We start from the raw sequence: 26,083 nt of genomic DNA, 5'->3' as shown, positions 1-26,083 counted from the left end.
GAGCGAGCAGATGAAAGAACGTCTCTAGGTTGGTGGGGGGTAAAGTGGGGTGCTCCGGTGTCACAACGCCCGCCAAAACGAGAGGAAGTCCCAGAGCTCCGCCTCAAGGGGCTGGGCTTCTGAGGCCCAGAGTTCCCCTCCCTCCCCCAGGACAGGCTGTAAAAGTCCCTTCCCAGCTACGTCCACAGAAGAGCCGGAGGAGGTGAGAGGTCAGCTCAGCATCCTCTCTGGGTGAGAAGGCATTAGGGGACACCCACCCGTGTCATCGCTTACCCCCCTGTGGCTGGGGTCTCACTGCAGAGATGAAGTTGCTCCTGGCCCTGGTTGGGATCCTAGCCACCCTCCTCCTGGCCCGGCTCTCTGAGGGCACCACCCCAGGTAATAGCCCCTTGGACAGCCAAGGAGGAGGGCAATGGAGGGGGAAGCACTTGGGTCTGAGGGACCTGTGGCTGCCCTGGACCCTAAGCCTCCTTCCCTCTGAACAGCCTCCCCTAGGGTAGTGGAGACCTCGGTCCTCCAGAGCTGCATAAAAGAGGCCAAGTTGCTAGTGGATGCTGCCTACAATCAGACTGAGAGGAGGTGGGCCTGCGCCTGGGTCTGGGGACTGCATGGGCCTGGAAGGGTTGCTGATGGGGGATGGATGGACTCCAGCCAAGGTCACCTCACCCATCACCTGCCCCTGGGCACCTTGGGGCAGTGCCATGTCGGTAGAGAGCCTCCCTTCTATCCATCCTTCTGTTTACACTGTGCTGACTGTCCTCTCCTCTTCTGGGCAGCATCAAGCAGCGCCTTCACAGTGGCTTGGCCAGCCCCATGGACCTCCTGTCCTACTTCAAACGACCGGCAGCGGCCACCAGGACTGTCGTTCAGGCTGCCGATTATATGCATGTGGCCTTGGGACTGCTGGAAGAGAAGTTACAATTCCAGGGGTCCAGATCCTTCAATGTCACTGGTACTGTGGAGTGGAAGGAAGCCAGGAGGGGCTTGCAGGGTGCACGCCTTGGGGTGTTGGGAGGGGAGAGGGGAAAGGGATGGGAGGTACAGGACAGACCAGCTCTAGAAGAAGCTAGAACCCTGCCCACTGTCCCACCCCCAGATGTGCTAACGGAATCCCAAATGCGGCTGCTGTCCCAGGCCAGTGGCTGTGCACCCCAGGATGAAGCCGAGAAGTGCAGTGACAAGTACCGAACCATCACTGGGAGATGCAACAACAGGTGGGTGCTGGGGCGGCACGTGACCTGGGGGGGCGGTTCCCTCCTCTCCTCCCCAACCCTGCTGACCCCAGCCCACCCACCACTGCAGGAGGAGACCATGGCTGGGGGCCTCCAACCGGGCCCTGGCGCGCTGGCTGCCAGCCGAGTATGAGGACAGGCTGTCCCTCCCCTTCGGCTGGACCCCCGGCAAGAGGCGCAATGGCTTCCTCCTCCCCCTTGTGAGTCAGGGCTGAGGGGCTGGAGGACGTTCCATCTCTTCTAAACGTGGGGAGTAAAAGCACAGCCCGGAGTCGGACAGGGCTCGAACCTGGCTGTCCCACAGGCTGGCTGATGACTCTGGGCAAGGACTCCAGCTGAATCAGTTTCCTCAGCTGTAAAATGGCAGTAAAACCCACTTACTATTGCTGTTGTGACTATTAAATAAAGTCTGATAGAAACATCCACGTAGGATGCGATATATTAATGCTAGCCATTACAATATTGTTTTTTCCAAAAGAATTCATGTCAAAGTACCTTGCTAAATATAAGAAGCAATACATCTTAATGTAGTTCTATCTATTGACCTCAACTATTTCACATTTAACAATTTATCAGTCTTCTATTCATATGCCAAAATAACAATCTGTCATCTACCCATCTATCAACATCCATTTATCAATTTTTCTTCTGTTGATCTTTCCATCTATCCAATTCTCTATTGATTATCCATCACCTAGCAACCAATCCTTGCATCTATCAATCAGTTCTACCATCTAATTATCCATTAGTCTATAAATTGATCTATCAGTTTCATCTATTTACCTCTCTGGAGAAGCTGGTGGGGTCTGAGCCAGCCAACCTGGCCCGTCCCCTTCCTGGAATTACTCCTGGAGTCCTCAGGAGCTGGGCTGGAGAGCATCCTTGTAGGAATGACAGCCACATAGGAAGTGGGACAAAGCAGGAGAGGGGAGGGGAGGGCAGGGGAGGAGGAGGGACTGTGTTAACTCCAGCAGGGGCAACCTGCCACCCCCTGAGTCCTGGGTTGGCTCTGACACCCTGCAGAGTCAGCACCCTACACTGATCTGTCTCCCCACCAGGTCCGAGCTGTCTCCAACCAGATCGTGCGCTTCCCCAGCAAGAGGCTAACCACCGACCGGGGCCGGTCCCTCATGTTCATGCAGTGGGGCCAGTTCATTGACCACGACCTGAACTTCGTCCCTGAGTCCCCAGCCAGAGTGGCCTTCACTGAGGGCGTCGACTGTGAGAGGACCTGTGCCCAGCTGCCCCCCTGCTTCCCCATCAAGGTACTTACCCCCGACTCCCAGGCTCCTGATGTGGCCTCCACCTCTGGCCGAGAGCTGGGGCTGGGCATCTGGCACCTAGTACACCTGCCTTAAGGAGCTGCTTGTGACGCTGGAGTATCAGACAGAGACAAGATGCACAGTCCGGCACAGACGCCTGGTTCTGTGTGTGTTTGGGGGGGGGGGGGCGGGCAACCTGCCAGGAGGTCCCGGTGCTGGCCTCACGGAAGGGGAAGAAGTTGAGACTAGCCTTGACCCCTGGGTCCCTTTCCAACAGGGGAAGCCTTTAGGGTCTCTTAGCTCTTGCCCTTCTCTCCCTCCTGGGGTGGTCTGAGGGCCCTGCAGTTCTCACCATTTCCTGGGATCGGGTTGTGAGCACAGTGCTCTCCTTCAGCTGAGAGGCAAGGATGGTGAGGGACACTAGGGAAGAAAAGATGGGCTCCAGGGAGCACAGCCTCTGCTGGGGACAGAGGGGACCCTCTGTGCACACACACACGCGCACACACACACACACATTCACTCGCCCCTACCGGGTAGGGCAATGTTCTTGCGACATGACATGTGAGGGCCTCTGGCTGGCTCCTTCCTCAAGTTCCTCTGGGGGACTGTCCCCTATCTTCCTATTATACCTTTAGCTCTTGACTTTTATTTATTTATTTAATTTTTAACATCTTTATTGGCGTATAATTGCTTTACAATGGTGTGTTAGTTTCTGCTGTATAACAAAGTGAATCAGCTATACATATACATATATCCCCATATCTCCTCCCTCTTGCATCTCCCTCCCACCCTCCCTATCCCACCCCTCTAGGTGGTCCCAAAGCACCGAGCTGATCTCCCTGTGCTATGCGGCTGCTTCCCACTACCTATCTATTTTACGTTTGGTAGTGTATATATGTCCATGCCACTCTCTCACTTCATCCCAGCTTACCCTTCCCCCTCCCTGTGTCCTCAAGTTCATTCTCTACATCTGCTTCTTTATTCCTGCCCTGCCGCTAGGTTCCTCAGAACCTTTTTTTTTTTTTTTTTAAGATTCCATATATATGTGTTAGCATACGGTATTTGTTTTTCTCTTTCTGACTTACTTCACTCTGTATGACAGACTCTAGGTCCATCCACCTCACTACAAATGACTCAATTTTGTTTCTTTTTATGGCTGAGTAATATTCCATTGTATATATGTGCCACATCTTTATCCATTCATCTGTCGATGGATACTTATGTTGCTTCCCTGTCCCGGCTATTGTAAATAGAGCTGCAATGAACATTGTGGTACATGACTCCTTTTGAATTATGGTTTTCTCAGGGTATATGCCCCGTAGTGGGATTGTTGGGTTATATGGTTCTGTTTTTAGTTTTTTAAGGGAACTCCATACTGTTCTCCATAGTGGCTGTATCAATTTACATTCCCACCAACAGTGCAAGAGGGTTCCCTTTTCTCCACACCCTCTCCAGCATTTATTGTTTGTAGATTTTTTGATGATGGCCATTTTGACTATTTCCTTACCCATATTAGGGAAGTTTTCAACTGTAATATCTTCAAATACTTTCTCAGTCCCTTTTTTTTTCTCTTCTTCTTCTGGGACCCCTATAATTCGAATGTCGGTGCATTTAATGTTGTCCCAGAGCTCTCTGAGATTGTCCTCAATTCTTTTCATTCTTTTTTCTTTATTCTGCTATGTGGTAGTTATTTCCACTGTTTTATCTTCTAGGTCACTTATCCATTCTTCTGCTTCAGTTATTCTGCTATTGATCCCTTCTGGAGAATTTTTAATTTCATTTATTGTGTTGTTCATCACTGTTTGCTCTTTAGTTCTTCTAGGTCCTTGTTAAACGTTTCTTGTATTTGCTCCATTCTATTTCCAAGATTTTGCATCATCTTTACTATCACTACTCTGAATTCTTTTTCAGGTAGACTGCCTATTTCCTCTTCATTGTTTGGTCTGGTGGGTTTTTGCCTTGCTCCCTCATCTGCTATGTGTTTCTCTGTCTTCTCGTTTTGCTTAATTTACAGTGTTTGGGGTCTCCTTTTTGCAGGCTGCAGGTTCATAGTTCCCATTGTTTTTGGTGTCTGTCCCCAGTGGCTAAGGTTGGTTCAGTGGGTTGTGTAGGCTTCCTGGTGGAGGGGACTATTGCCTGTGTTCTGGTGGATGAGGCTGGATCTTGTCTTTCTGGTGGGCAGGTCCACATCTGGTGGTGTGTTTTGGAGTGTCTGTGACCTTATTAAGATTTTAGGCAGCCTCTCTGCTAATGGGTGGGGTTGTGTTCCTGTCTTGCTAGTTGTTTGGCATAGGGTGTCCAGCACTGTAGCTTGCCTGTCATTGAGTGGAGCTGGGTCTTAGCATTGAGATGAGATCTCTGGGAGAGGTTTCACCGTTTGATATTACATGGAGCTGGGAGGTCTCTGGTGGACCACTGTCCTGAACTCAGCTCTCCCACCTCAGAGGCACAGGCCTGACACCCAGCCAGAGCACCAAGACCCTGTCAGCCACATGGATCAGAAGAAAAGGGAGAAAAAAAGAAAGAAAGAAAAAGAAAGAAAGAAAGAAAGAGAGAAAGAAAATAAAGTTATTAAAATAAAAAAATGTATTAAAAATTCAAAAGATTCTTAAGTAATAAAAAAAAAGAAAGAAGAGAGCAACAAACCAAAAAACAAATCTACCAATGATAACAAGCGCTTAAAACTATAGTAAAAACAACAACAGGGCTTCCCTGGTGGTGCAGTGGTTGAGAGTCCACCCGCCGATGCAGGGGACACGGGTTCGTGCCCCGGTCCGGGAAGATCCCACATGCCGCAGAGCGGCTGGGTCCGTGAGCCATGGCCGCTGAGCCTGCGCGCCCGGAGCCTGTGCTCCACAACGGGAGAGGGCACAGCAGTGAGAGGCCCGCGTACTGCAAAAAAACAAAAAAAAAAAAAACCAAACCAACAACAACAATAACTACCAAAAAAAAAAAAAAAGATAGAACCCTAGGACAAATGGTAAAAGCAAAGCTATACAGACAAACTCACACAAAGAAGCATACACATATACACTCACAAATAGAGAAAAAGGAAAAAAAATATATATCTATATACATAAAAAAATGGAAAAGAGCAACTAAATCAATAAACAAATCTACCAATGATAATAAACTCTAAATACTAAAATAAGATAAACATAAAACCAGAAATAAATTAGATGCAAAAAGCAAACCCCAAGTCTACAGTTGCTCCCGAAGTCCACCTCAATTTGGGATGATTCGTTGTCTATTCAGGTGTTCCACAGACGCAGGGTACATCAAGTTGATTGCGGAGCTTTAATCCGCTGCTCCCGAGGCTGCTGGGAGAGATTCCCCTTTCTCTTCTTTGTTCGCACAGCTCCCGGGGCTCAGCTTTGGATTTGGCCCCACCTCTGCGTGTAGGTCTCCTGAGGGCGTCTGTTCCCACTCAGACGGGACTGGGTTAAAGGAGCAGCCGCTTCGGGGGCTCTGGCTCACTCAGGCCGGGGCGGGGAGGGAGGGGCGTGGAGGCGGGGCGAGCGTGCATCGGCGGAGGCCGGCGTGACGTTGCGTCAGCACGAGGCGCGCCCGTGCGTTCTCCCGGGGATGTGGTCTGTGGAGCCCGGGACCGTGGCGGTGGCGGGCAGCACAGGCTCCCGGGAGGGGAGGTGTGGAGAGTGACCTGCGCTCGCACACGGGCTTCTTGGTGGCGGCGGCAGCAGCCCCAGCGTCCCACGCCCCTCTCTGGGGTCCGCGCTTTCAGCCGCGGCTCGCGCCCGTCTCTGGAGCTCCTTTCAGCAGCGCTCTGAATCCCCTCTCCTCGCGCACCAGGAAACAAAGAGGGAAGGAAAAGCCTCTTGCCTCTTCGGCAGCTCCAGAGTTTTTCCCGGACTCCCTCCCGGCTGGCCGTGGTGCACTAACCCCCTTCAGGCTGTGTTCACGCCGAAGCCCGAGCCTCAGCCTCCAGCCCCGTCCGCCCCGGCGGCCGAGCAGACAAGCCTCTCGGGCTGGTGAGTGGCGGTCGGCACCGGTCCTCTGTGCGGGAATCTCTCCGCTTTGCCCTCCGCACCCCTGTGGCTGCGGTCTCCTCCGTGGCTCCAAAGCTCCCCGCCTCCGCCCCCCTGCAGGCTCCGCCCGCGAAGGGGCTCCTAGTGTGTGGAAACCGTTTCTCCTTCACGGCTCCCTCCCACTGGTGCAGGTCCCGGCCCTATTCTTTTGTCTCCGTGTTTTCTGTTTTCTTTTGCTCTACCCAGGTACGTGGGGAGTTTCTTGCCTTTGGGGAAGTCTGAGGTCTTCTCTCAGCGTTCAGTAGGTGTTCTGTAGGAGCTGTTCCGCATGTGGAGGTATTTCTGATGTATTTGTGGGAAGGTGATCTCCACGTCTTACTCCTCCGCCGTCTTGAAGGTCTCCCTAGCTCTTTTAAACCAAGCATAGGAAATGCCGCCTCAATTTAGAGTTACATTACTCTATGTGCAGGTCTGTTTTCACTGAATTGCCAGCTTCCTGCAACCTGTCCTGGGTTTCCTCGACCTTCACAGTCTCCGAGGCACCCGGCACAGAAAGGGGCTTAGGAAATGTCTGTTGAATTGAATGGAATGAAAGGAGCACAAGCCTCATGTCAGGAGAACTAGGTTCTCATCCCTCCTCTCCCGCTAACGAGTTGTCACTTCCCCTCTCTGAGCCTCCGTTTCCCCACCTGTAAATGAGGATCTAAGGCCTCGTCCATTTCTAACCTTTCATGCCTCTATGACACAACGTGCTAAGGATGCTCAGATGACCTGGTGAGCAGCGTGAGTCTGGATGAGTCAAGGAGGGCTTCCTGGAAAAAGGGAGTTTTAAGAGCAAGGTTTTGAAGCAGGTGGGGGATGACCAGGAGGAGCGAGCTTGCTCGGGAGGGGCCCCAGCGTCACTGGCTCCTCTTCCACCTCAGATTCCGCCCAATGACCCCCGCATCACGAACCAGTATGACTGCATCCCTTTCTTCCGCTCGGCACCCTCGTGCCCCCAAAACAAGAACAAAGTCCGCAACCAGATCAACGCGCTCACCTCCTTCGTGGACGCCAGCATGGTGTACGGCAGCGAGGACCTCTTGGCCATGAAGCTGCGCAACCTGACCAACCAGCTGGGGCTGCTGGCCGTCAACACCCGCTTCCATGACAACGGCCGGGCCCTGCTGCCCTTTGACAACCTGCACGAAGACCCCTGCCTGCTCACCAACCGCACCGCGAACATCCCCTGCTTCCTGGCAGGTCAGACTGGGAGGACGGAAGGAGGAAACAGCCAGTCCCTGGGTTCCGGGTTGGGAAAGCCCCGTGGGACTCGATGGGGGTGCACGGCTTCAGACCTCAATATTAGGCGCACAGATCTGTGCATCGTCATCCCAGAATCAGTAAGTTGGCAGGAGTCCCTTTGTGAACCCGGTGTGTGGCTGGAGATCACCACCTGACTCTCTTTGGTGATTAGGGGCTCTCACCCCCTCTGCTGTCCATCTGGTGCGGCCCTGACTGCAGAAAGCCCCTCCCCCCCATTTTGATCCACTGCCCATCTGTTGCTCTTCATCATGCTTCTAGAACCTCGGAGAAAAAGCTCTTTCACACAGCAATAGCCTCTTCAATAACCTGAAACTCGCTTTCACTTCCGCCTAACTTTTTTTTCTTCTCTGGGCTAAATTCCCTTAGAATCTTCAGTTTCCCCCCCCTGCTCTTGCTAGAGACGGTCACCTGGTACCTTCTTCTGGATGCATAATCTGAACTCTGCTGGGGGTCTTTGCCCCTGCCCCCCATGCTGGTTATCATAATGATGGGCATTGCTTCTGGTTATTTAATATGTTTAAATGTGCCATGTCTAATCCTTACAGCAGCCCTGAAAGGAGGGCATTATTAGCACCCTCGTTTTGCAGATGAGACACTCAGGGAAGAGAACTAATGCGCTCCAGAGCAGAGTGTCAGATGGCAGAGTCCGCAGTGAGGACTTAAGTCAGTGTAGTGGCCGGGCCTGGGCTCTTTCCACGCTGCTCCACCACCTCCTTTGCAGGGCGTCAGCTGCAGCCCCTTTTCTAAGGATTGTATGTTTCTTGGCTCCTGGCAAGAGCGGCATGCGCCTTCACCAGAGGTTTACTTAAGAGTAGATTGAATAAGACCACACACAAGGGCTTAGTTCAGAGCCAGCAGGTGACTGTGTGTAAGGCCACCTTCAGGAGCGTACCTTCCTCCCCGGCCTCTAGGAGAAGGTCTGGCTACAGGAACAGGCTCTGCCCAAACTTCCTTCTTTCTCCTTCCGTGGGGCTCCCTGGGGAGAGCAGCATGACACCAAGCCCAAAGTTGGGGGGAGGTCCAGCCCCCGGAAGAGAACGTGCAGAAGGATGCAACCCACAGGACAGGTTCCTAGGGTCACCCAGGACCCTCCACAAGCTGTGGATCTGGTAATCCTGCAGAGCAGCATCATTAGGCAAAAGGGCTCCCGCCCAAGACCAGCAGCTGCCCTGTGTCACCTCACGCGAACTCATTCCAGTAACTTAGGGACCCGAGACGCCGTTGTCCTCCCACTCCTGGCCCATTGTGTTTGTGAGTGGAGCCTCACAGCACAGCTGAGGAGATGGAGGCCCAGTGAGGGCCAGGAATTGGGCCCAGGTCACAGAATCCCACCACCTCTTTCTAGTCCCCAGAGCTCTGTCTGCCTTAGCAGAAAGACATTGCTCTGGGAAGGACTATGGTGACTCTGAACTTGGGGTTTTCAAGGTGACAGCCGGTCATCCGAAACCCCGAAACTGGCAGCCATGCACACCCTCTTTGTGCGAGAGCACAACCGGCTGGCAACTGAGCTGAGACACCTGAATCCTCAGTGGACCGGATACAAGCTGTACCAGGAGGCTCGGAAGATCGTGGGGGCCATGGTCCAGGTAGGGGGCCCTGGGTCCCAGCATCCCTTAGAAGGCAATCTGGCGTGAGAAGCCATCCTGGGGGATGTGCCCCAAGTCAGCTAGGTCTGGGTGATTGGAAGTGTTCTTGAGATCTGACCTGTATCCCCAACACTGCCGCTCACTCTCTCTGTGACCCCGTTCATGTCACCCAGCCTCTCCGGGCCTCAGTATCTCCATCAGACAATGGGAGGTTAACATCACCACATTTGACATACTGCCAATAAAGAATCAGTATGTCTGAGCAGCACTTCGAAAAGCAAAACGTCTGTCCAAAGGCAGGGGAGTGGGGTGGGTGGCCACTAAGGTAACGTTCCTCCTCCATCTTGTCTTCCAGATCATCACCTACCGGGACTTTCTGCCCTTGGTTCTGGGAAAGGCCAGGGCCAGGAAAACCCTGGGGCCCTACCAGGGGTACTGCTCCAATATAGACCCCCGTGTGGCCAACGTCTTCACGCTGGCCTTCCGCTTCGGCCACACCACGATCCAGCCCTTCATGTTCCGCCTGGACAGCCAGTACCGGGCCTCAGCACCCTACTCGCGGGTCCCACTCAGCTCCGCCTTCTTCGCCAGCTGGCGAATCGTGCACGAAGGTGACCAGGTTTTCCAGAGGCAGACAGGGCGAGGGGGTGGGGCCCAGCTTAGTGCCGGAGGCCAGGCTACTGCTAATCATCTCCCCAAGCGAGTGAAAACAAGGCAGGTGCCACCAAGACCTTCAGTCACGGGCCTCCCATCCCCTCCAGGATTAGAGGATTTCTAAAAGGGGAGGAGACTGGTGGTTGTGGCCCTGAAAGGAGCTTGCCTTCCACTCCTTCTCGGAGAAGTGGGGGTGATTGCTTTTCTTGCCGGCTCCAGCTCCCTTCATGTCCACCCAGGCCACCGTTTCCGGATACAAACATTATAGAATGTAAGCGACTGGCTTGTCCAGCTCTGAGCTAGCTTGGCATCATGTGATGACCCTAGGGGCTTCCAAAAGGCTGGTCCAGTCTGTGTTGCTCATGTTCCCCGCCACCAGGTGGCATCGACCCCATCCTCCGAGGCCTCATGGCCACCCCTGCCAAGCTGAACCGTCAAGATTCCATGATGGTGGATGAGCTCCGAGACCGGCTGTTTCAGCAGGTGAGAAGGATCGGGCTGGACCTGGCAGCTCTCAACATGCAGCGGAGCCAGGACCATGGCCTCCCAGGTGAGGGGGCTGCCCCCCCTTCCCAGGCTTCCCCAGAGCAGGGTTGCTGGTGATGGCTGGTTGAGGGGAGGGTTCAGAGAAGACCCTTGGCGCCTCCTTTCTGACTGGGACTGTCTACAGGATGCGCTGAGGCTGATGCAACAAAGCATCCCTGAGACCTCCTTGTTGCTGTTCTGCCACATCTTCTCCGTCCTCCATAGGGTCTCTAGCTTTAGGGTCACAACAGGACCAGGACTTGGACACAGGAGCTGAACAAAGGAGATCAGGACTTTCCAAATAGAGAAAAACAATGGCTTTAAAAGGCAGGGAAGAGCTGCTCCATGCCCCATCACCCTGGCAAGATCCAGGGAGGCAGTTCCAGGGATATAGAAACTGGCTCTTGGCTCTAATTGGGCAAAGAGCCTGAGAGGCAGGGAACAGGCGGAGTAAAAGACAGACTGCCTTGGTTGTTGGCGAGGCCACAGAAAGACTTCATCTCAGGAAATAAGAAAACGTAGGCACTTTGCTAGGATCTTTAATGGATATTAACTCTTTTAGCCCTCCCAATGACCTTGAAAAGCAGCTGTGACAGACATTTTTATAAATGAGAAAATAAACTCAGAGACAGCTAGTCATTGGCCCAAGCCCACACAACTAGGAAGTAGTTTCAAAATTTCTCCTTTCGCCCCCCTGCTCAATCCACGGTGTTAGGGGAAGGCTTTGGCCACAGCCTCACTCATCTCTCCCTCTCCCCATCTCCTACGTCCCTGTCTAAACACAACCCGAAGCCCCATCTGCCTCTGCTCATTTGGGGCCATGAATAATAAAGGGTGGGCAATTTCTACGGCACCTAACACAGCCCCTGGCTGGCACACAGCAGGCACTCAAGAACCTGAGTTTCTTTCCTTCCCTACGCTTGGGTGGTCCTGACAGCTAGTGTGATGGGTGCCCCCTGCTGGAGATCTGATATCGCTAGCTGCCCAAGCTGCCACACAGTGAGTTTCTGTACCCTCTAACTGTCCCAGAAATAGCGTCCTGATCCCAGCTCTTGCAGTCTCCTCCAATCGCTTCCCAAATTTGGAATTGGAAGGCCTGGTCTGAACTCCACTTAATGGTGGGGTGACCTTGGAAAAGTCACAGTTGCTCAAGCTCAGCGAATATCCATTTTGATAACATTGGGATTACAAAGTACCTCACAAAAACGTGAGGATCCTGAGAGATACCCACACAGCAGTGCTCAGTAATGGTGAAACATTATATGGTTTTCTTTTGTTCAGCTTGGGGGATGGTGTTTGGGAGTTGTAGTTCAATGGACAACGTTGGGCTGGTGTTTCTTTGAGTCCTGGCAAAGCTATCTTCCTCCTATCTTAATGGTCCCCATCATATCATGTGACTTGTCCTGGTGTGGGATCCTGATGGCTGAGAAATCAGCATGGTCTTTGTTAGTTTCTGAGTAGGTGAAAAAAATTTTTTAATTTTAGTTAAAATTTTTAATTTTAAATTATAGAGATATAATTAACATATCACAAAATTTACCAATGTAAAGTATATAATTCAATGATTTTAGTATATTTAGGGTTGTGCATCATATCTAATATCACAACATTTTCATTACTCACAAAAGAAACCTAGTAATGATAGTCACTCCCCATCCCCACTCCAGCCCGACAATGACTAATCTTCTATCTCTACATATTTGCCTATTCTGGACCTTTCATATAAATGGAATCATATAGCATGTGGTCCTCTTCTGAGTCGATTAATTTTATCCATGTTCTTCATTTCTTGGTTCATTCGCTCATTTATTCATTCGGGCATTCTACAAATCTGAGTCTTTTCTGTTCTAGGTAATGTCTTACTTGTGCCTGATTAATGCCACGATAATATCACTGTGATTGTGAGCGTTGGGTTACGACAGCTTCTTACATTAGGACGCACTCCTCAGTGTGTGCACAAAGCATGGTTGTCTGCTCGCACTGAAAGTTAAGAGGGCAGTGGTGTGGTCTTTGGAAGGTTCAAGGCCGCTTCTGCCAGCAGGGATTTTGTTCTGCCCAGTATTGCCTGACCACAGAGCTCCCTCAGGAGAAATCGCAGCGAGCAGAAGCTAATGGGAATCCGCAGGAGTAAGACTAAACCGCTCCTGTCCCCTTTCCCTACAGGGTACAATGCTTGGAGGCACTTCTGCAGGCTCTCCCAGCCCCGGAATCTGGCACAGCTTAGCCAGGTTCTGAAAAACCAGGGTTTGGCGAGGAAGTTCCTGAATCTCTACGGAACACCTGCCAACATTGACATCTGGATTGGGGCCATCGCAGAGCCTCTTTTGCCAGGGGCCCGAGTGGGGCCTCTTCTGGCTTGTCTTTTTGAGAACCAGTTCAGAAGAGCCCGGAATGGAGACAGGTAAGTGCCCCTACCCTAAAGGGACCAGCCCCAGAGGCAGGGCAGAAAAGCATTAGAATTTCAAGGCTCAGCAATGAGAGAAAGTACTCCTTTTAGCTTCATCTCTTCCAAGTACACAGGATCTGAGACCAGGAGCTCCTCCCTGGAGAGCTTGGTAAGAGGCAGAGAGAGCGCTTGCCTGAGTTGGAGGCACCTTTAGCTCAGGAGAGAGACTTCTCAGCCTCACTGTTCCAGGCTTAAGGATCCCAGAAAACATGGGCACAAAGGCTAAATCTGGTTTCCCTCCAATAAGCTTGTGGTTTAAGACTTGACTTATTTGGATTTGGCATTTACCTGGGTTCACATCCAGTCCTGGCTACTTAAATTACTGTGCAATTAATACTGGGCAATTTACTAGACTGCTGAACTTGTTTCTTCCTTTATAAAATGGGAATCATACCTATTTTGCAGGGATTTTGGAGAATTGAATGAGATAGTGTATGTAAAGTACCTCACACACAGCAGGTGCTCATTCCTGTTCATCCCCGCCAAACTTCACCCCCATCTCTCCACTGTCTTGGTAGGTTCTGGTGGGAGAAACAGGGTGTTTTCACCAAGAGACAGCGCACGGCCCTGAGGCACGTTTCCTTGTCTCGAGTTGTGTGCGGCAACACCGCTATCGCCACCGTTCCGAGGGACATCTTCAGGGCCAACGTCTACCCCCAGGACTTGGTGCCCTGCACCTGCATCCCCCGCCTGAACCTGTCAGCCTGGAAAGGCAGATGAGGCTTCTGCAGGTAAGGGGCACCTCCTGCAACATCCCTGGGCTGGGCCAGGCCCTCACATCCTTCCCTGGACAGGACAGCTGAGTCCTCTCAGGCCCCTAAGCAGAAACAACAGAACTTGTCTCTGGCAACAGATCACGCTTTCACAGTGGCTTCCCAGTATGCTAGCCTCTGGGCTGATAGTTAACCCCAGGGCCCAGGACTTTGAGGGGGCAATTAAGAAGTATCCAACTAGCCTCAGCTCGATCATCAACACCCTAAGAACAGCTCAATCTCTGGACAACCAGCGAGTTCCTCACTTGCCCACTTGTGCTGCTTCCACAGGAGTCCATCCCAAGCCTCCGACCTTGGAGACAAGGAAACCTGGGGAGGACCACAAGGCTACCTCCTCTCCTGGAGCAACTGCTTCCTGCTGATGCTTTTGCTGGCTATAGCTCAGAGCTGGTTCTCTGGCTGGGAGTGACGGCCAGGGCCCCCAGCAGCAATGAACCCCCCTGCCACGCGAGCCTCTTATGTATCAGGTCACATGTCAGCTCCAGGTGCAAGCGCTCGTGAGCTAAGCAAGGGGGTCCTGAGGCCCAGGCAAGAAGAGTCATCTTCATCTCCAGCCACTTTCATCTCTTTCCCACCCTGTCCCTGACCCCTGCCTACGACTGGGAGGCCACAGAGTCCCAGCCTCCAGCCACCCCGTGGTCTTTCTCTGGAGCCTGCAGGCTGCACAGCACACTCTGCTTCTACCAATAAAGCACCCCTGAGGGCAGAAGTTGGTTTCTGCATCGGGCTCGGGGGCTGGACCTCAGCCCCATGCGTTGCTCCAGATGTTTAAGAGGAGTGCTGCTAAGACGCAGCTGGCACTAACCTTAAAGCCTCTCCTGGGGGCTGCGTTTAGAGCATCGAAAGAAACACTGTGGAGCAGGACAGGGCAGGGAAGGGCACCGGCGTTAGGGGCCCCGACGATAAGGAGAAAACCTTGTCCATGAAAGCGACCTGAGCGGAAAACCGGCCGACAGAACGTCCGTCAGTATAAACAGGTTTTATGTACAAAAGCCACGACAACAGATGACAGCTAGCTAGCAGCAAGGACTGGGCACTGCCTTCAGCCTTCATGTACTACAGAGACAAGCCCCCAGCAGGAAGCGGGGGCTCCCCTGGGAAGAGCAGGCGGGGTTCCCGGGCCAGGAGCGTACGCTCTCTCTCGCCTGCCTTCTTGTCTCGGGCCACCACGTGTAAAGCAGGTGTGGAGCAGGACGCACCGCTGTCCTCTGCCACTGAGACCGTGAGACAGGCCGGAGAGGAGGCTGAGTCGGGGACGGAGCTGGCTTTGGGCTTTCCCCCCCCAAACTGGCCTCAAGCCAAAAAGCCTGTCTTGTTGCGACGGTCACTTGCAGTGTCTGACATAGGAAGACGGGGACCATATGGGGGCCACAGGGTCTTTGGCTTTGTTGCCACCCAGCAGCTGAAGACCAGGCAGGGTGGCCAGCCCAGGATTCTCAGCTCTTCCGGTGCTCAGCAGGTCAGCGGGGTCTCTAATCAGAAAGACGAAGAGGGCCCAGGCCTTGGATATCCCTCGTCTTGTCCTCGTGCACGGCGGGCCAGGACTGCAGGGAGCTAGGAGACCATGGTTCCCGAGGGGCTCACGAGGTCCTGGGGAAGGCTTTCTCGGGCCTCCTGCATGCGGCGCCGGGCTCGACGGAAGGCTTCTGTGAGGGAAGCAGACACAGGAGTCAGCCGCCACGGCGTGGGGGAAATGGGGCCCACGTGGATGCTGGAGGCGGGTGTGGCTGGAACTGGGTGGGGGGAAGCCTACCTAGCACATTGTGAATGGAACTTTGCTGGCTGAATCCCTCCAGACGGTCCAACACGCTCCTCATCCTCTTCCGGAGAGAGCTTGACTCCATGAAGGCCCTGTGGGGGAGCCCACCATAGGGCCATGGCTGCTCTTGCAGCCCTCAGGATCAGAAGCCCCAAGGCGGAGGGCCAGGGCCACTCACCTGGACTGCTGCAGACAGTGCAGGCGGAAGGTGACGCTGCCCGTGGTCTCTGTGCGGAGTCCAAAGCGGCTCAGACGCTCCCCCTGCGGCATTCAGTTAACGTCAGGTTTCTGTTGGTTCCTAGATCCCAGGCACCACAGTGGCCTCGCTCCCATTCTTACTCCCATTCTTGGGGAGAACAGTTCTGTTGGGGAAACTTCATCCCAACATCCAGATTCCTGAGGACTCAGGGATGGGCTGGAAGGAGAGGCCAGTTACGCCGACAGGGACCAGGGGAAACCTCTAAGTGTACTATTTTCCAGAGCTCTCCTAGGATAGCAGTGATGTTTGTACCTGGTGCAAGATGTGGCCAAGACTTCCCGCTTAAGCCACAGGAAGGAAGGGACTAAGCAATAATGAAGCAATGAACAATTAAGAGTCCTTAACCCAGATTCCACCTACTCCAGAAGAAACACGGACATAAGTTCCCAGCATGAAGTCTCCCCAAAGACAAAAGTCACCTTGAAGGTTCCTGGTATCCGCACGTAGGAGAGGTCCTCCAGTTCCAGAGAGCCACCAATGAAAAACCTCCTGAGCTCAGCCACCGGGCCCAGCTCCAGGGGCCTCCATGTGGGGACTGTCAGCGTGTGTGAGCCTGTGCAGCAAGAGGAGAACGGGGCCGGAAACGGCACATGGTCCCTTGCTGCCTTCCCGGCAATGACACGGGCCTCGCCACCACCAAAACACCTGGTCTGGTGATGGCCTGACCTCTGGTGAAGGTCATCAGCGTGGTTTAGAGTACCCACTTGAAAATCAATCAGATGGAAATTCAGATCTCAGCTCTGCCAGTTGTAACCCGGGCACCAGGACAAGCTTCTCAACCTCTCTGAGCCCCATCCCCCTCATCTAATAACACCTACGCCTCACAGAGCGATGGGGTGAGTTAACTGAGAAGCACTTAGCACACTGCCTGGCGCACAACAGAAGACAGCGGCTATTATTTCAAAAGGAATGCTGATCCACTCAATACACACCCACCGAGAGCCCATCTGCCATGCGGCTGCTCCCTCAAGGCCACGAGTCAGATCAGAGGAGCCGGACGCAGAGCCCCGAGCTGCTCAACTTCCCAGTTAGCTGTCATTTCACCCACTTGTCCCTAACAGAGGGGGAAATTTTCCTCAAAAGGAGCAAGGAAATCTTGCAAGTGAAGTGCTTCTAACTCCCAATCATCCCTACTCCTCACAGGAAGTGGTCCAATCTTCTGGAGTGTTAGTCTTGTTTCTAGGAGCTAGGGCACATGGGCCACGTGCAGGGCAGGGATGAGAGGTCACCTGGGGTGGCAGGCAGCACCACAGCCCCGTAGCCTTCCACGCGGTACCTCTGCCAGAAGTCCAGCGAGAGGACCTCGCAGTAGAGCACAGGCCATGCCGGGAGAGCACCTGCAGCAAGGGGGAGAAGCGGCCAGGTCATGGGAGGCCTTCACCAGGAGAGGGCCTGTCTGAGGGGCCCCAAGGCCGAGCACCTGCCGGGCCACTCACCGGCAGATTCATCCTCGTGGAGGAAGGAGGCCTCAAACGTGAACGGGTAGGAGAAGTAAGCCACATTATGCTAAAAAAGAGGAATGTTATTTTATACTCAGTGTCAAGGGGGTGGACAAGGGCTCACCTGGAACTTGTTTTCCCTGTAGCCAATGACAAGGTCACCGTCCCAAGGGAAAGAGAAAAACTATCACCCCAGGTAGGGAATCAAAGGCTGAGAGGTGAAGGGACACCCAAACCCGAGCTGCTACCACTCTCTCTAAAAGGCAGAGGGAACCCCTGGACCAGGCATCCCCGCAGAGCCCACAGCGAAGGGCCGGACCAGCTCTGGAATCTCCCCCAGGCCGTTAGCCTGATAATCTCCAGAGGCCTCCCCCGGGCAGTCCTGTTCCCTTCTAGGTGCCCCCTCTCGTTGCCCTACCATTCCCAGGGACTTGGTGGCACAGGTCTGTGTTATTCCTGAGAGCTGCTGGAACGCTGGGCTTGACCAGCCTGAAAACCAAAGACCACATAGAGTAAGTCAACGGGGAGGAAAGCAAGCAGTTGAGAAGAAGACAAAGTTCCTTTCTCCATTCACTCACTCATTCATGCAATCATTCATTCATTTCACATTCACTGTGTGTCTGCTGTGTGCTATGACCGATCACTGGGGACATCTTGGTGACCAGACAGAAAAGCTTCCTGTCTCTCATGGGGCTACCATTCCAGTTGGGGGTGGGAGGGGGGAATAGACAACAAACCAACCAACAAAAGACTATCAAGTCGTAATAAATGCTAAAGTAAAAATAAAACAGGGTGAAGGGACTGAGTGGCCTGGAGGCTCATTTAGACGGGGTGGTGAGGGAACACCAGTCAGAACTGACACTTAGGCTGAGACCTAAACTAAAGCAGGACCAGTCGTGCAAAGATAGGACACAAAAGCTTTCAGACAAAGGAAATGGCCCTGAAAAGGCCCTAAGGTGGGAATGAACTTGGCCTGCTCAAGAACAGAAATTACAACTGCCATGTTGTAAGGGAGGGATAGGCAGGGGCCAGCTCGTTCAGGGAATGGAGTTTGGATTTCGCTCTAAGTGGGAAGGGAAGCTGTTGGGGCTTTAAGTTCACAAGAGACACGGCTGGTTGACATTTTAAAGGCTCGGCTAGGCTGTGGGGTACGTGGCAAATGAAACGTAAGAGGGAGCAAGACAGGAAGCGAGAGGATAAATTAGAAACCTAATGCTTTGGCCTAAGCAAGAGATGATGGTGGCTTGACCCAGGGTCCTCGAGAGAACAGAGGATTCAAGACATCTTTTGGAGACAGAACGGACAAGAACTGCTGATAGAATGAATGGCAGTAGGGAGCTAGAGAAAGCGAGGAATCAAGGGTGTCTCTTAGGTTTCTGGTATCAGAAACTAAGCAGATGACATTGCCATTCGGCTAAGATGGGCAAGACCATGAGGGCAGGTGTGAGGCAAGAGGGGGAATCAAGAAGCTTTTGGTCACGTTCAACGGGAACGACAAAGGGGTAGGTGGACATGGGTCTGGAGTTCAGGGGAGAGGCTAAGGCTAGAGAGGGAAATCTGGGAGTCTGAGACATACAAACAGTACTGAAGCCACAGGATGTATGAGGCCACCTGGAAAGACCGTGGAGAGAGAGTAACAGAAGGCCAGGCCCAGCCTTGGATACTCTAATAGTTTTAGATCAACAGAAGATGAGGAAACAGCCAAGAAGGCCGCTGAGCCACCAACGAGAGAGAAGAGAGGAGCACAGAGCCAGAAGCCAAGAGGAGAGTTTCAGTGAGGAACGTGAGCTGTGGTGAATGCTTCTGAGAGGCCAAGTAGGGTGAAGGCAGACATGTCACCACAGGATTTCACAACTTGGAAGTGATCTATGACCTTGAATAGTAACAATTTCAGTGGAGGAGTGAGGAAGGAAGTCTGACCGAATGCCTCTGGAAAACTGTCAGAACGGGTAAAAAGAGAGACTTATGCATATTACTTACTAGTAGTTGGCAGTTCCACGAAGAAGTGGACGTAAAGATTGTCAAACTCATAGCCTTGAGCTGAAACTAAGAAAACAGGAAACTGTTTCAGCTTATCCTCCTATCACCCTTAACACCCGCCCCAGTCCTAGAGGGCCTACCCATGTGTGGAAGCGAGTCCCTCAAGGGCCAGGAACTCTCTGTGTTTCCAGGAAAGACACATGCCTGAGTCTCCCGAGTGCTGCGGACAACCCAAGGGCTCTACTAGGGCGGGGAGGATTACTCCACAGCTAAATCTGGCACTTGCCAAGCATCAAGGGACTTCTGTCTGGTAAGACACTTACCTACCTCTCCATTTACAAAGAGCCGGAGGGCACCTGGTACCGTCTGAGGTAGAGAGAAGTGGGGACAGATCAGGAGGTCTGAGGGAAGCGACACCTCTCCTCCAGCCTGCCTGTAAATCCCCAGAGGACCTGACGCTGGACGTCAGATCCAGGTGTGTGACTAATCCTGCTTCCTCCCCACCTGCCACTTCTCCACAAATCTGCTTCCTTCATTTCTAAAAGTGTGTAATGTAAGGGGGAAAGCACCTAATTTAAATGGTGGGGAAGGCAACAAAGTGTGGGGAATTTACAAGAATGGCCAAGAGAAGCATCCACAGCTGCCTGCTGCCGTACAGCGAGAGGCTTAAGACCCCTGCTCCCTCTAGAGGGAGGTCAAGAAACTAGCAAGTTTCCTTTTTAAATTATTTGTGTATCTACCTTATCTAACTTTTTAACACCGAAAATCTGTTGCTAATACAACACAAAAATAGTGAAAGTTAATTTTTTAGAGAGAGAGAGGGAGGCTACCAGGTAACTCTCTCCTTGTTTCCAGGTCTAGAAATGGAACTCCTGGAAGAAGAGAAGATAAAGAATAGGACCACAGAACTACAGACTCAAACTCCTTTGTTTTAAGAGCCAACTATTTGACAAACAGAAATGACACCCCTCCCTCTCTATGGGGCATTAGGAAAAATATCTACATGAAGAGTAAGGAAGACACTTTTCATCTTTATATTTATTTATAAAATTAATTACAAAGTAATACATGAATGCACTCCCACTGATAAAAGTTCAAAACCACCTAAGTTTAGAGAATAAAAAGTAAACATTCCTGACATGTCCCTCTCAGCACCCAATAGCCATCTACCATTTCCCAATCCCACCCCCTCCCCAGAGAAAGCCACCCATAGGGTGTGTGCCCTTTGAGACCTTTTCCTTTGCATTAACAGTTCTATATCAATATGCAATGCTTCTAAAACATAACAAGGACTATACTCTAAATGTTATTTTTTACTTTTTTCCACTGAAGAGTATGTCTTTGGGACCTTGAGGAGAGAACTGTCACTCAGCTGCAGTCAGAATGCTCTGGCTACAGAAACCCAGCTGGCGGAGCTGCAGGAAACCCAGCTACTCACCGTCTCAAAGTCAGTGCCCACAAGGCTGTTGAGATACTCCTTGCGCCGGCCATAGAGCTGAGGAAAAAAACCACACTGAAACTCAAGGTGCGACCCCAGCCAGATCAGGGTTCAGATCTGCATGGGAGGGAGAAAAGCAGCAGTAGTGGGAAATGCCACAGAAAGCTGGAGGCCTAAGCATCCCAGACACTGACATCTGACAGTGAAGCACAGAGGCTCTGGAGTCCACTGGTCTGGGACCAACCTGGCTCTAGCACTTACATGACCTTGGGCAGACTGCTTAGCTTCTTGATCTCTATTTCCTCATTTATAAAGTGGTAATAATAAAAATATTCACCTCAAAGGCTTGTGGTACAGTCTAAATGAAATAAAGTACGTGAAGGGCCTAGCACAGAGCATGGTAAATGCTCAAATAAATGGCCATTATTATTATGATCTTATAATAGGATCGAAACCTTATATCTGATACGTCAGCAGTGCTTCCCAAGTCAGGGGAGGCCACTAAGAGCAAGACCTTGCACCTGCTGACCCAACCTCGACCGCGGCCTCAGCTCCCAGCTCTCTGGTTCTCGGAATGAACCAGCACTTACGTCCTTGAACACACGCTGTTCCCGCTCCTCCTCCTCAGGCTGTGCAAGGGAGGACACGTTGTCTATCGTATACTTCCACAGCTCCTGCTTCTCCCCATCTGTCTCGATTCTGTAAGGTCAAAGCCGCAAAGGGACTAACTCAGAAGACAGGAGGTGGGGCCCTCCAGACCCAGCCCAGGGATGAGCCGATTTACAGTTCTGTTATTCTAAGACGTAAGATGAGGAACAGTCAGCCCAGAGGAGAAGACCTGGCTAGTTCATCTCTCCCAGTTTTGATTAGTCCCTACACGCAGCAGCACAGAGAATTATTTTCACTTAACTACACTGATGAAGGTATCACTTTCAAATCAGGGTAGGTGCATATTTTCTGAGAACAGGATGCCCAGTGTCCTAAGGGTCTGTGACCTGGAACAGAATATGGACCACTGGCTGGGAATTTAAAAGTTAGAACACATGAAGGGCTTTCAGAGAATCTCCTCAACTTGGGGCAAGAAGTGAAGCCAAGGAAAGGAATGCCAGTCTCCACCATCCCTTTCTTCCTCTTCTCACCTGTAGGGTCCTCTGGAGCCAGTGAAGTCAGGTTTTACTGTGATCACACCATTACTGTCCACCTTCAGAGTACAGAGGACATGTTCATACTTCTTATAGCCAAGCCTAGAAACCAGGGAATTAACACCAGGGTTCAAGATTGCTGCCCCACCCCCAGGGAAAGAGGAAGAGGTGTTCGGGACGCGTCAGGGGAGAAGACACAGACTGGAGTGAGAACTGTCATGGTAAAGTACTCCCTTCCAAAGAAAAAGAAGAAGGAAAAGCATCCCTCCCTCCCACATACCTGGGATGATTGTAACAGGAGAGAGATGGTTAGTGACAGGAGAAGAGAATGAAGGTCTGAGCTGGGCAGTAAGAAGCTTCACTCACTTTCCATAGGGACCCAGGTCTGCCATGATGTACATTGTCTGAAGAGGGGTGTTGATGACATGGCTGTTCCGGATGAACTCTTCTGAGGGTTCCCAGGTGACGATTCGTGACTTAAGGATGCCACCCTCCCTGGGAGACACCACAGGAAGGGTCACTTCCCTGGCACCCCCCGAACAGCCTGAAGGAGGAGCTCAGGGGAGCACACGAAGGTGGAGGCCTGCTGCAGGATGGGACGCTCGAGTTGGTGGGCATACCGACGGACCACAGAGGCCGCCACGGCCCTGTACACACTTGCACTCACATCCCTCGCCTGTCCTGCCGTCGCCGCCTGACATTTGCCATTCGCTCGACCAAGAATGAGGGTATTTCGCTGGCCGCGGTGGTCATTTTCTGACAGTGCTGGGAAAACAGAGCAGCCCAGTGTAAGCCTGCTCAGGGCCGTACGGGACCAAGGACCTGGAGGGAAGTCTTCCTTCTGAAACTGCACACAGAACCTGAACCTCAGAGCACGGCCACCTCACAGCCATGCTAACGGCGGGCACAGTGGCACAAACAGCCCAAGGAAGAGCCCAACCAAGCCTTGGTTTGCCTGAAGGTTGCAGCAGCACACTATCCTTGAGAAATGAGTTTATTTATGCTCATCTTAAAAGGAGCCTGCAATCTCTACACACACCCCAACAAAAAGTATGGTGAGTCTGCCTGGTAGATGTTGACGTCACTAGGTGGCTGGAAGATGTGAAGTGTAACCCAAGTATTCTGTGGAAAACCCTCCCAAGGGTAACAGAACACTATCTGTAATTTTCTTTTGTTTACCAAAACAGACGACCCAAATTTTATATGCTACCGACCCACAGCTTTCCTGATATAAGCATCGACCTTTCAAAAACATTCACTTAACACCTGGCTCCTTGCAGAGATCTACAAGGTCAGAGACAAACATCAGATAATATAGGCACTCCCCTCCCTCAAGGAGTTTAAAATCTAAGAAGACAATGTAAACCAAGTCCCTGAGGGTTTGCTGTCACAGGCAAACTGAGGACATAAGCCAGTCCCCACCGCAGTACTGAATTCTTCTTCAAACCCATATATTCAGTTTTGGCTGAATCCATGATGAATTTTATCTAGATGGCTCGAGGCTCCATCCACCTGTCTGATCTCATGATGCACGGAGGAAGTCAAACCCAGTGGCTGCTTCTCCCAGTTTGTAGGCTGCAAGCCTATCATTAGAGACACTGTCGGCTCCCCCAGGCCCTCCAGCAGATGGAGCAGGGAGCAGCAGCCACACCACCCGCAGACTGTGCCCATCTACCCCAGCTTGGGTGCCAGAAGCTCTGTATCCCCTTAACAGGCTTCTGAGTTAACACACAGAGAGGCCGGACAGCTAGGGGAGACAAAGGTGAAGGGAGCTACGGTGCTTGGGAAAGAATGCTACCTCCTCCAAATTGGTGTATCTATCAGAGTCAGTGTAGGTAAAGATTCGTCGGTTCTTCCTGCCATCCAGATCCTCCAGCTTCAGAATCTCTTGGCGGTACTGATGATCCAAAGGGCTCTGACAGGCTGCTTCATTTTGGTACAGATCTACTTCAAACTGAGGTCACAGGGAAACAAAGTTCTACTGAGAATATGTCAAATTTTGTTCCTGTAACAGTTTGGTCAAATTAGTTCTATAGAGCTGATGCAATGTGACATGTTCTCATAGCCAACTGTCGTTTATCTAAACTAATGGAGGACAGGAGACCCAACGAATGTTAGAGCTAAAAGGAACCACAGTGATAGTCTAATTCAATTCTGCTATTACAGAACTGACATACCAAAACAGTAATTCTGCTATTTTGGTATGTGGCCCAGAGATGAGAAGTGTCTTACCCAGGATTATAAAACTGGGTAGTGGCAGGCACTATATTCCACTGACCCCATAAGCACAACAGTGGAAAGTATAAACTGTTATAAGCTTTCTGGAAATCAGTTTAGCAAAATATGTATCAAGAATCCTTCCCTGTGACTAGTCAGGTGGAGGTGGACCAGGGCGAGGCAGACTGAGCAGACAAGGGACACTGGCTCACCTGGCTGAAGAGCTTCTCTTGCCACCCAATCACGACCTCCTCCTCTTCATCTACCTCTGGGCGGTGTCCACCTCCAAAGACAACAGAGTGAGTCAAATGTTGGAGCCAAACTAGCACCACTTCTTGCTCTGTGGTTGGTTATAAGCAAAGTCCCTGCTCTTATATTTGCCACAAAACCAGTTGGAGTTCACTGATCTATGAAGCACTCACTCTAGACTTACTCTATAGAGGCTGTGGATATGTGTAGAAGCCAAGATTAGGACCCAAGAAGTCTTAATCACTACTCTGATTTGAATAAAAGGAAGTCATGCCTTCCAGGAATTATTTGATCTAATTCAGTGTCAAGAGCTGAAATTTATTAGATATAGGCTGAAATACTCTTCCTCAATCCCAACTGCCTACATTTGCTAGACAGGAACTGTGGCATTTTTATCTTCACTATTCCTGAAGCCATATTTCTAGAATCACAAACACTATAACCTTAAGAGACCAAGTATCAGGAGAGAAAAGGAAAGACATATAACTGATTTTTTTTGAAAGAACCAAATCTAATACACACACTCCTAGCTGAGTATGCCTTTTTCAAAGACACGTGCTTCACAACCTGCCAGCTCACACTCTTGCCCAGGAATATTTTTGAACAGAAACAACAAAAGCAGGGAGACCAGTGACCTAACACAAACACACTGTCTTCTCTTCCTCACTTTTCTGGCTTCCCAGAGAAGGAAAACTGCTAGAACACAGATGGTGTTAATATGTACATTTTCCAAGCAGACCCCAATTTTTAAGCTGTTTTAAAAAGTGTTTAGTTGTATGTTTCAAGCTTGGAGTGATATTTTCTCTTAGAAAAAAAATGCCACAAATGGTATTTAGGTTGACAGGCAAATTTATAACATATCTAAAGTATGGTATTTGCTATTTCCTTACATTTGACCACAATTCGGATCAGCATCTTGACGGCAGGAATCAAGCCTTGTTCAATTTTACACAACATAATGTAGTAGTTAAAATTGCCTGGGATCAAATCCTGGCTTCAACATTTACCAGTCCTATGACCTTGGACAATAAACCCAACCTCTCTATACTTTTCTCAGACTATAGACCTGGGTACTCTGTCTTAAGAGGTAACCTCCGCCCTAGGCCCTTCCCCAGATCCCCAAGCGGCCACATTACCACCATTCACCCACTGGTGGATGGGTGAGGCCTAAAAGTGGCCAAGTCTATGAGGTCCTTCCCGGGCTGGGCAGCAGGCTGGTAATGGAGGTAGCTGCTTGATGTGATTCTTTGCAGGTGGACTCTGCCAGGAAAAGAGAAGCCCAAAATACTCGTTACAATACACTCCACCAGGAGATGAACGCAGAGCAAAGATGGGGAAACAAAACTCAGAAGAGGGTACGGCTACCAAGAATGTGGCGGGGTGTAAGCAACAGAGGGGATGTGAGTGGGGCACGGGGACCTAAGGAGAAGACGATGGGAGGGTGTACTGGAGACACAGGGCCTCGAGAAACTTGGGAGGGGCAGGGTCCTGAAAGGGTGGGTCTGGAAGTTGTGAGTGAAGAGGGTGCCGGGTAGTGAGGGAGACGCGGGGAGACGAGGTGACAGCGGTCAGGACTGCAAACGCAAGGGAGGGTCCCAGCAAACAAGAAGTGAAGTTCAGGCTCTAATTATCTGACAGCATAAAAGCAAGGGGCTCTGGGGTGATGCGACTACCGGAGGCGGAGGTTGCGCACAGGGTCCCAAGAGCGATACACGGCCTCTCCGGTGTCGGTGCTCCAGACGGCCTCCGCCATGACAGCTACGCTGCGCGCGACTGCGCCGCAAAGCGCGCCGCCCCAGTTCCCCTGGCAACGGAAACGCTGGGTGAGGGA

General features: G+C 51.6%; 2 protein-coding genes across 3 annotated transcripts; one reads left to right on the top strand and one right to left on the bottom strand.

The window, feature by feature from the left end:
- The first annotated feature begins 293 nt into the window (after window positions 1–293).
- Window positions 294–14,435, top strand: EPX (eosinophil peroxidase). Its single transcript, XM_060080586.1, has 13 exons — window positions 294–378; window positions 486–579; window positions 777–952; window positions 1,097–1,214; window positions 1,303–1,432; window positions 2,291–2,497; window positions 7,404–7,722; window positions 9,211–9,371; window positions 9,727–9,982; window positions 10,405–10,575; window positions 12,714–12,951; window positions 13,515–13,727; window positions 14,040–14,435. The coding sequence occupies exons 1-12, from the start codon at window positions 303–305 to the stop codon at window positions 13,714–13,716; spliced, it is 2,148 nt and encodes a 715-aa protein (XP_059936569.1). The 5' UTR covers window positions 294–302; the 3' UTR covers window positions 13,717–13,727; window positions 14,040–14,435.
- A 799-nt stretch (window positions 14,436–15,234) lies between these two features.
- MKS1 (MKS transition zone complex subunit 1) lies at window positions 15,235–26,012 on the bottom strand. 2 transcript variants are annotated; one of them, XM_060080584.1, is made up of 18 exons: window positions 25,926–26,012; window positions 25,403–25,512; window positions 24,216–24,286; window positions 23,585–23,740; window positions 22,454–22,551; window positions 22,153–22,281; window positions 21,784–21,888; window positions 21,235–21,343; window positions 20,645–20,701; window positions 19,530–19,572; window positions 19,207–19,272; window positions 17,645–17,715; window positions 17,224–17,293; window positions 17,017–17,124; window positions 16,207–16,340; window positions 15,707–15,789; window positions 15,523–15,620; window positions 15,235–15,415 (listed from the first exon to the last, which is right to left on the bottom strand). In XM_060080584.1, exons 1-18 carry the CDS (start codon window positions 26,003–26,005, stop codon window positions 15,324–15,326), a joined length of 1,680 nt encoding a protein of 559 aa, XP_059936567.1. In that variant the 5' UTR covers window positions 26,006–26,012; the 3' UTR covers window positions 15,235–15,323. The 2 variants fall into 2 exon arrangements, with proteins under 2 accessions (XP_059936567.1, XP_059936568.1); XM_060080585.1 differs by lacking the exons at window positions 22,454–22,551; window positions 24,216–24,286; window positions 25,403–25,512; window positions 25,926–26,012 and having other exon boundaries at window positions 23,585–23,734.
- Between the last annotated feature and the right edge of the window lie 71 nt (window positions 26,013–26,083).

This window comes from Mesoplodon densirostris, chromosome 18 (assembly GCF_025265405.1).
Source record: "Mesoplodon densirostris isolate mMesDen1 chromosome 18, mMesDen1 primary haplotype, whole genome shotgun sequence".
Classification (NCBI taxonomy): Eukaryota; Metazoa; Chordata; class Mammalia; order Artiodactyla; family Ziphiidae; genus Mesoplodon; species Mesoplodon densirostris.
This window is presented reverse-complemented; position numbering and strand designations above follow the sequence as displayed.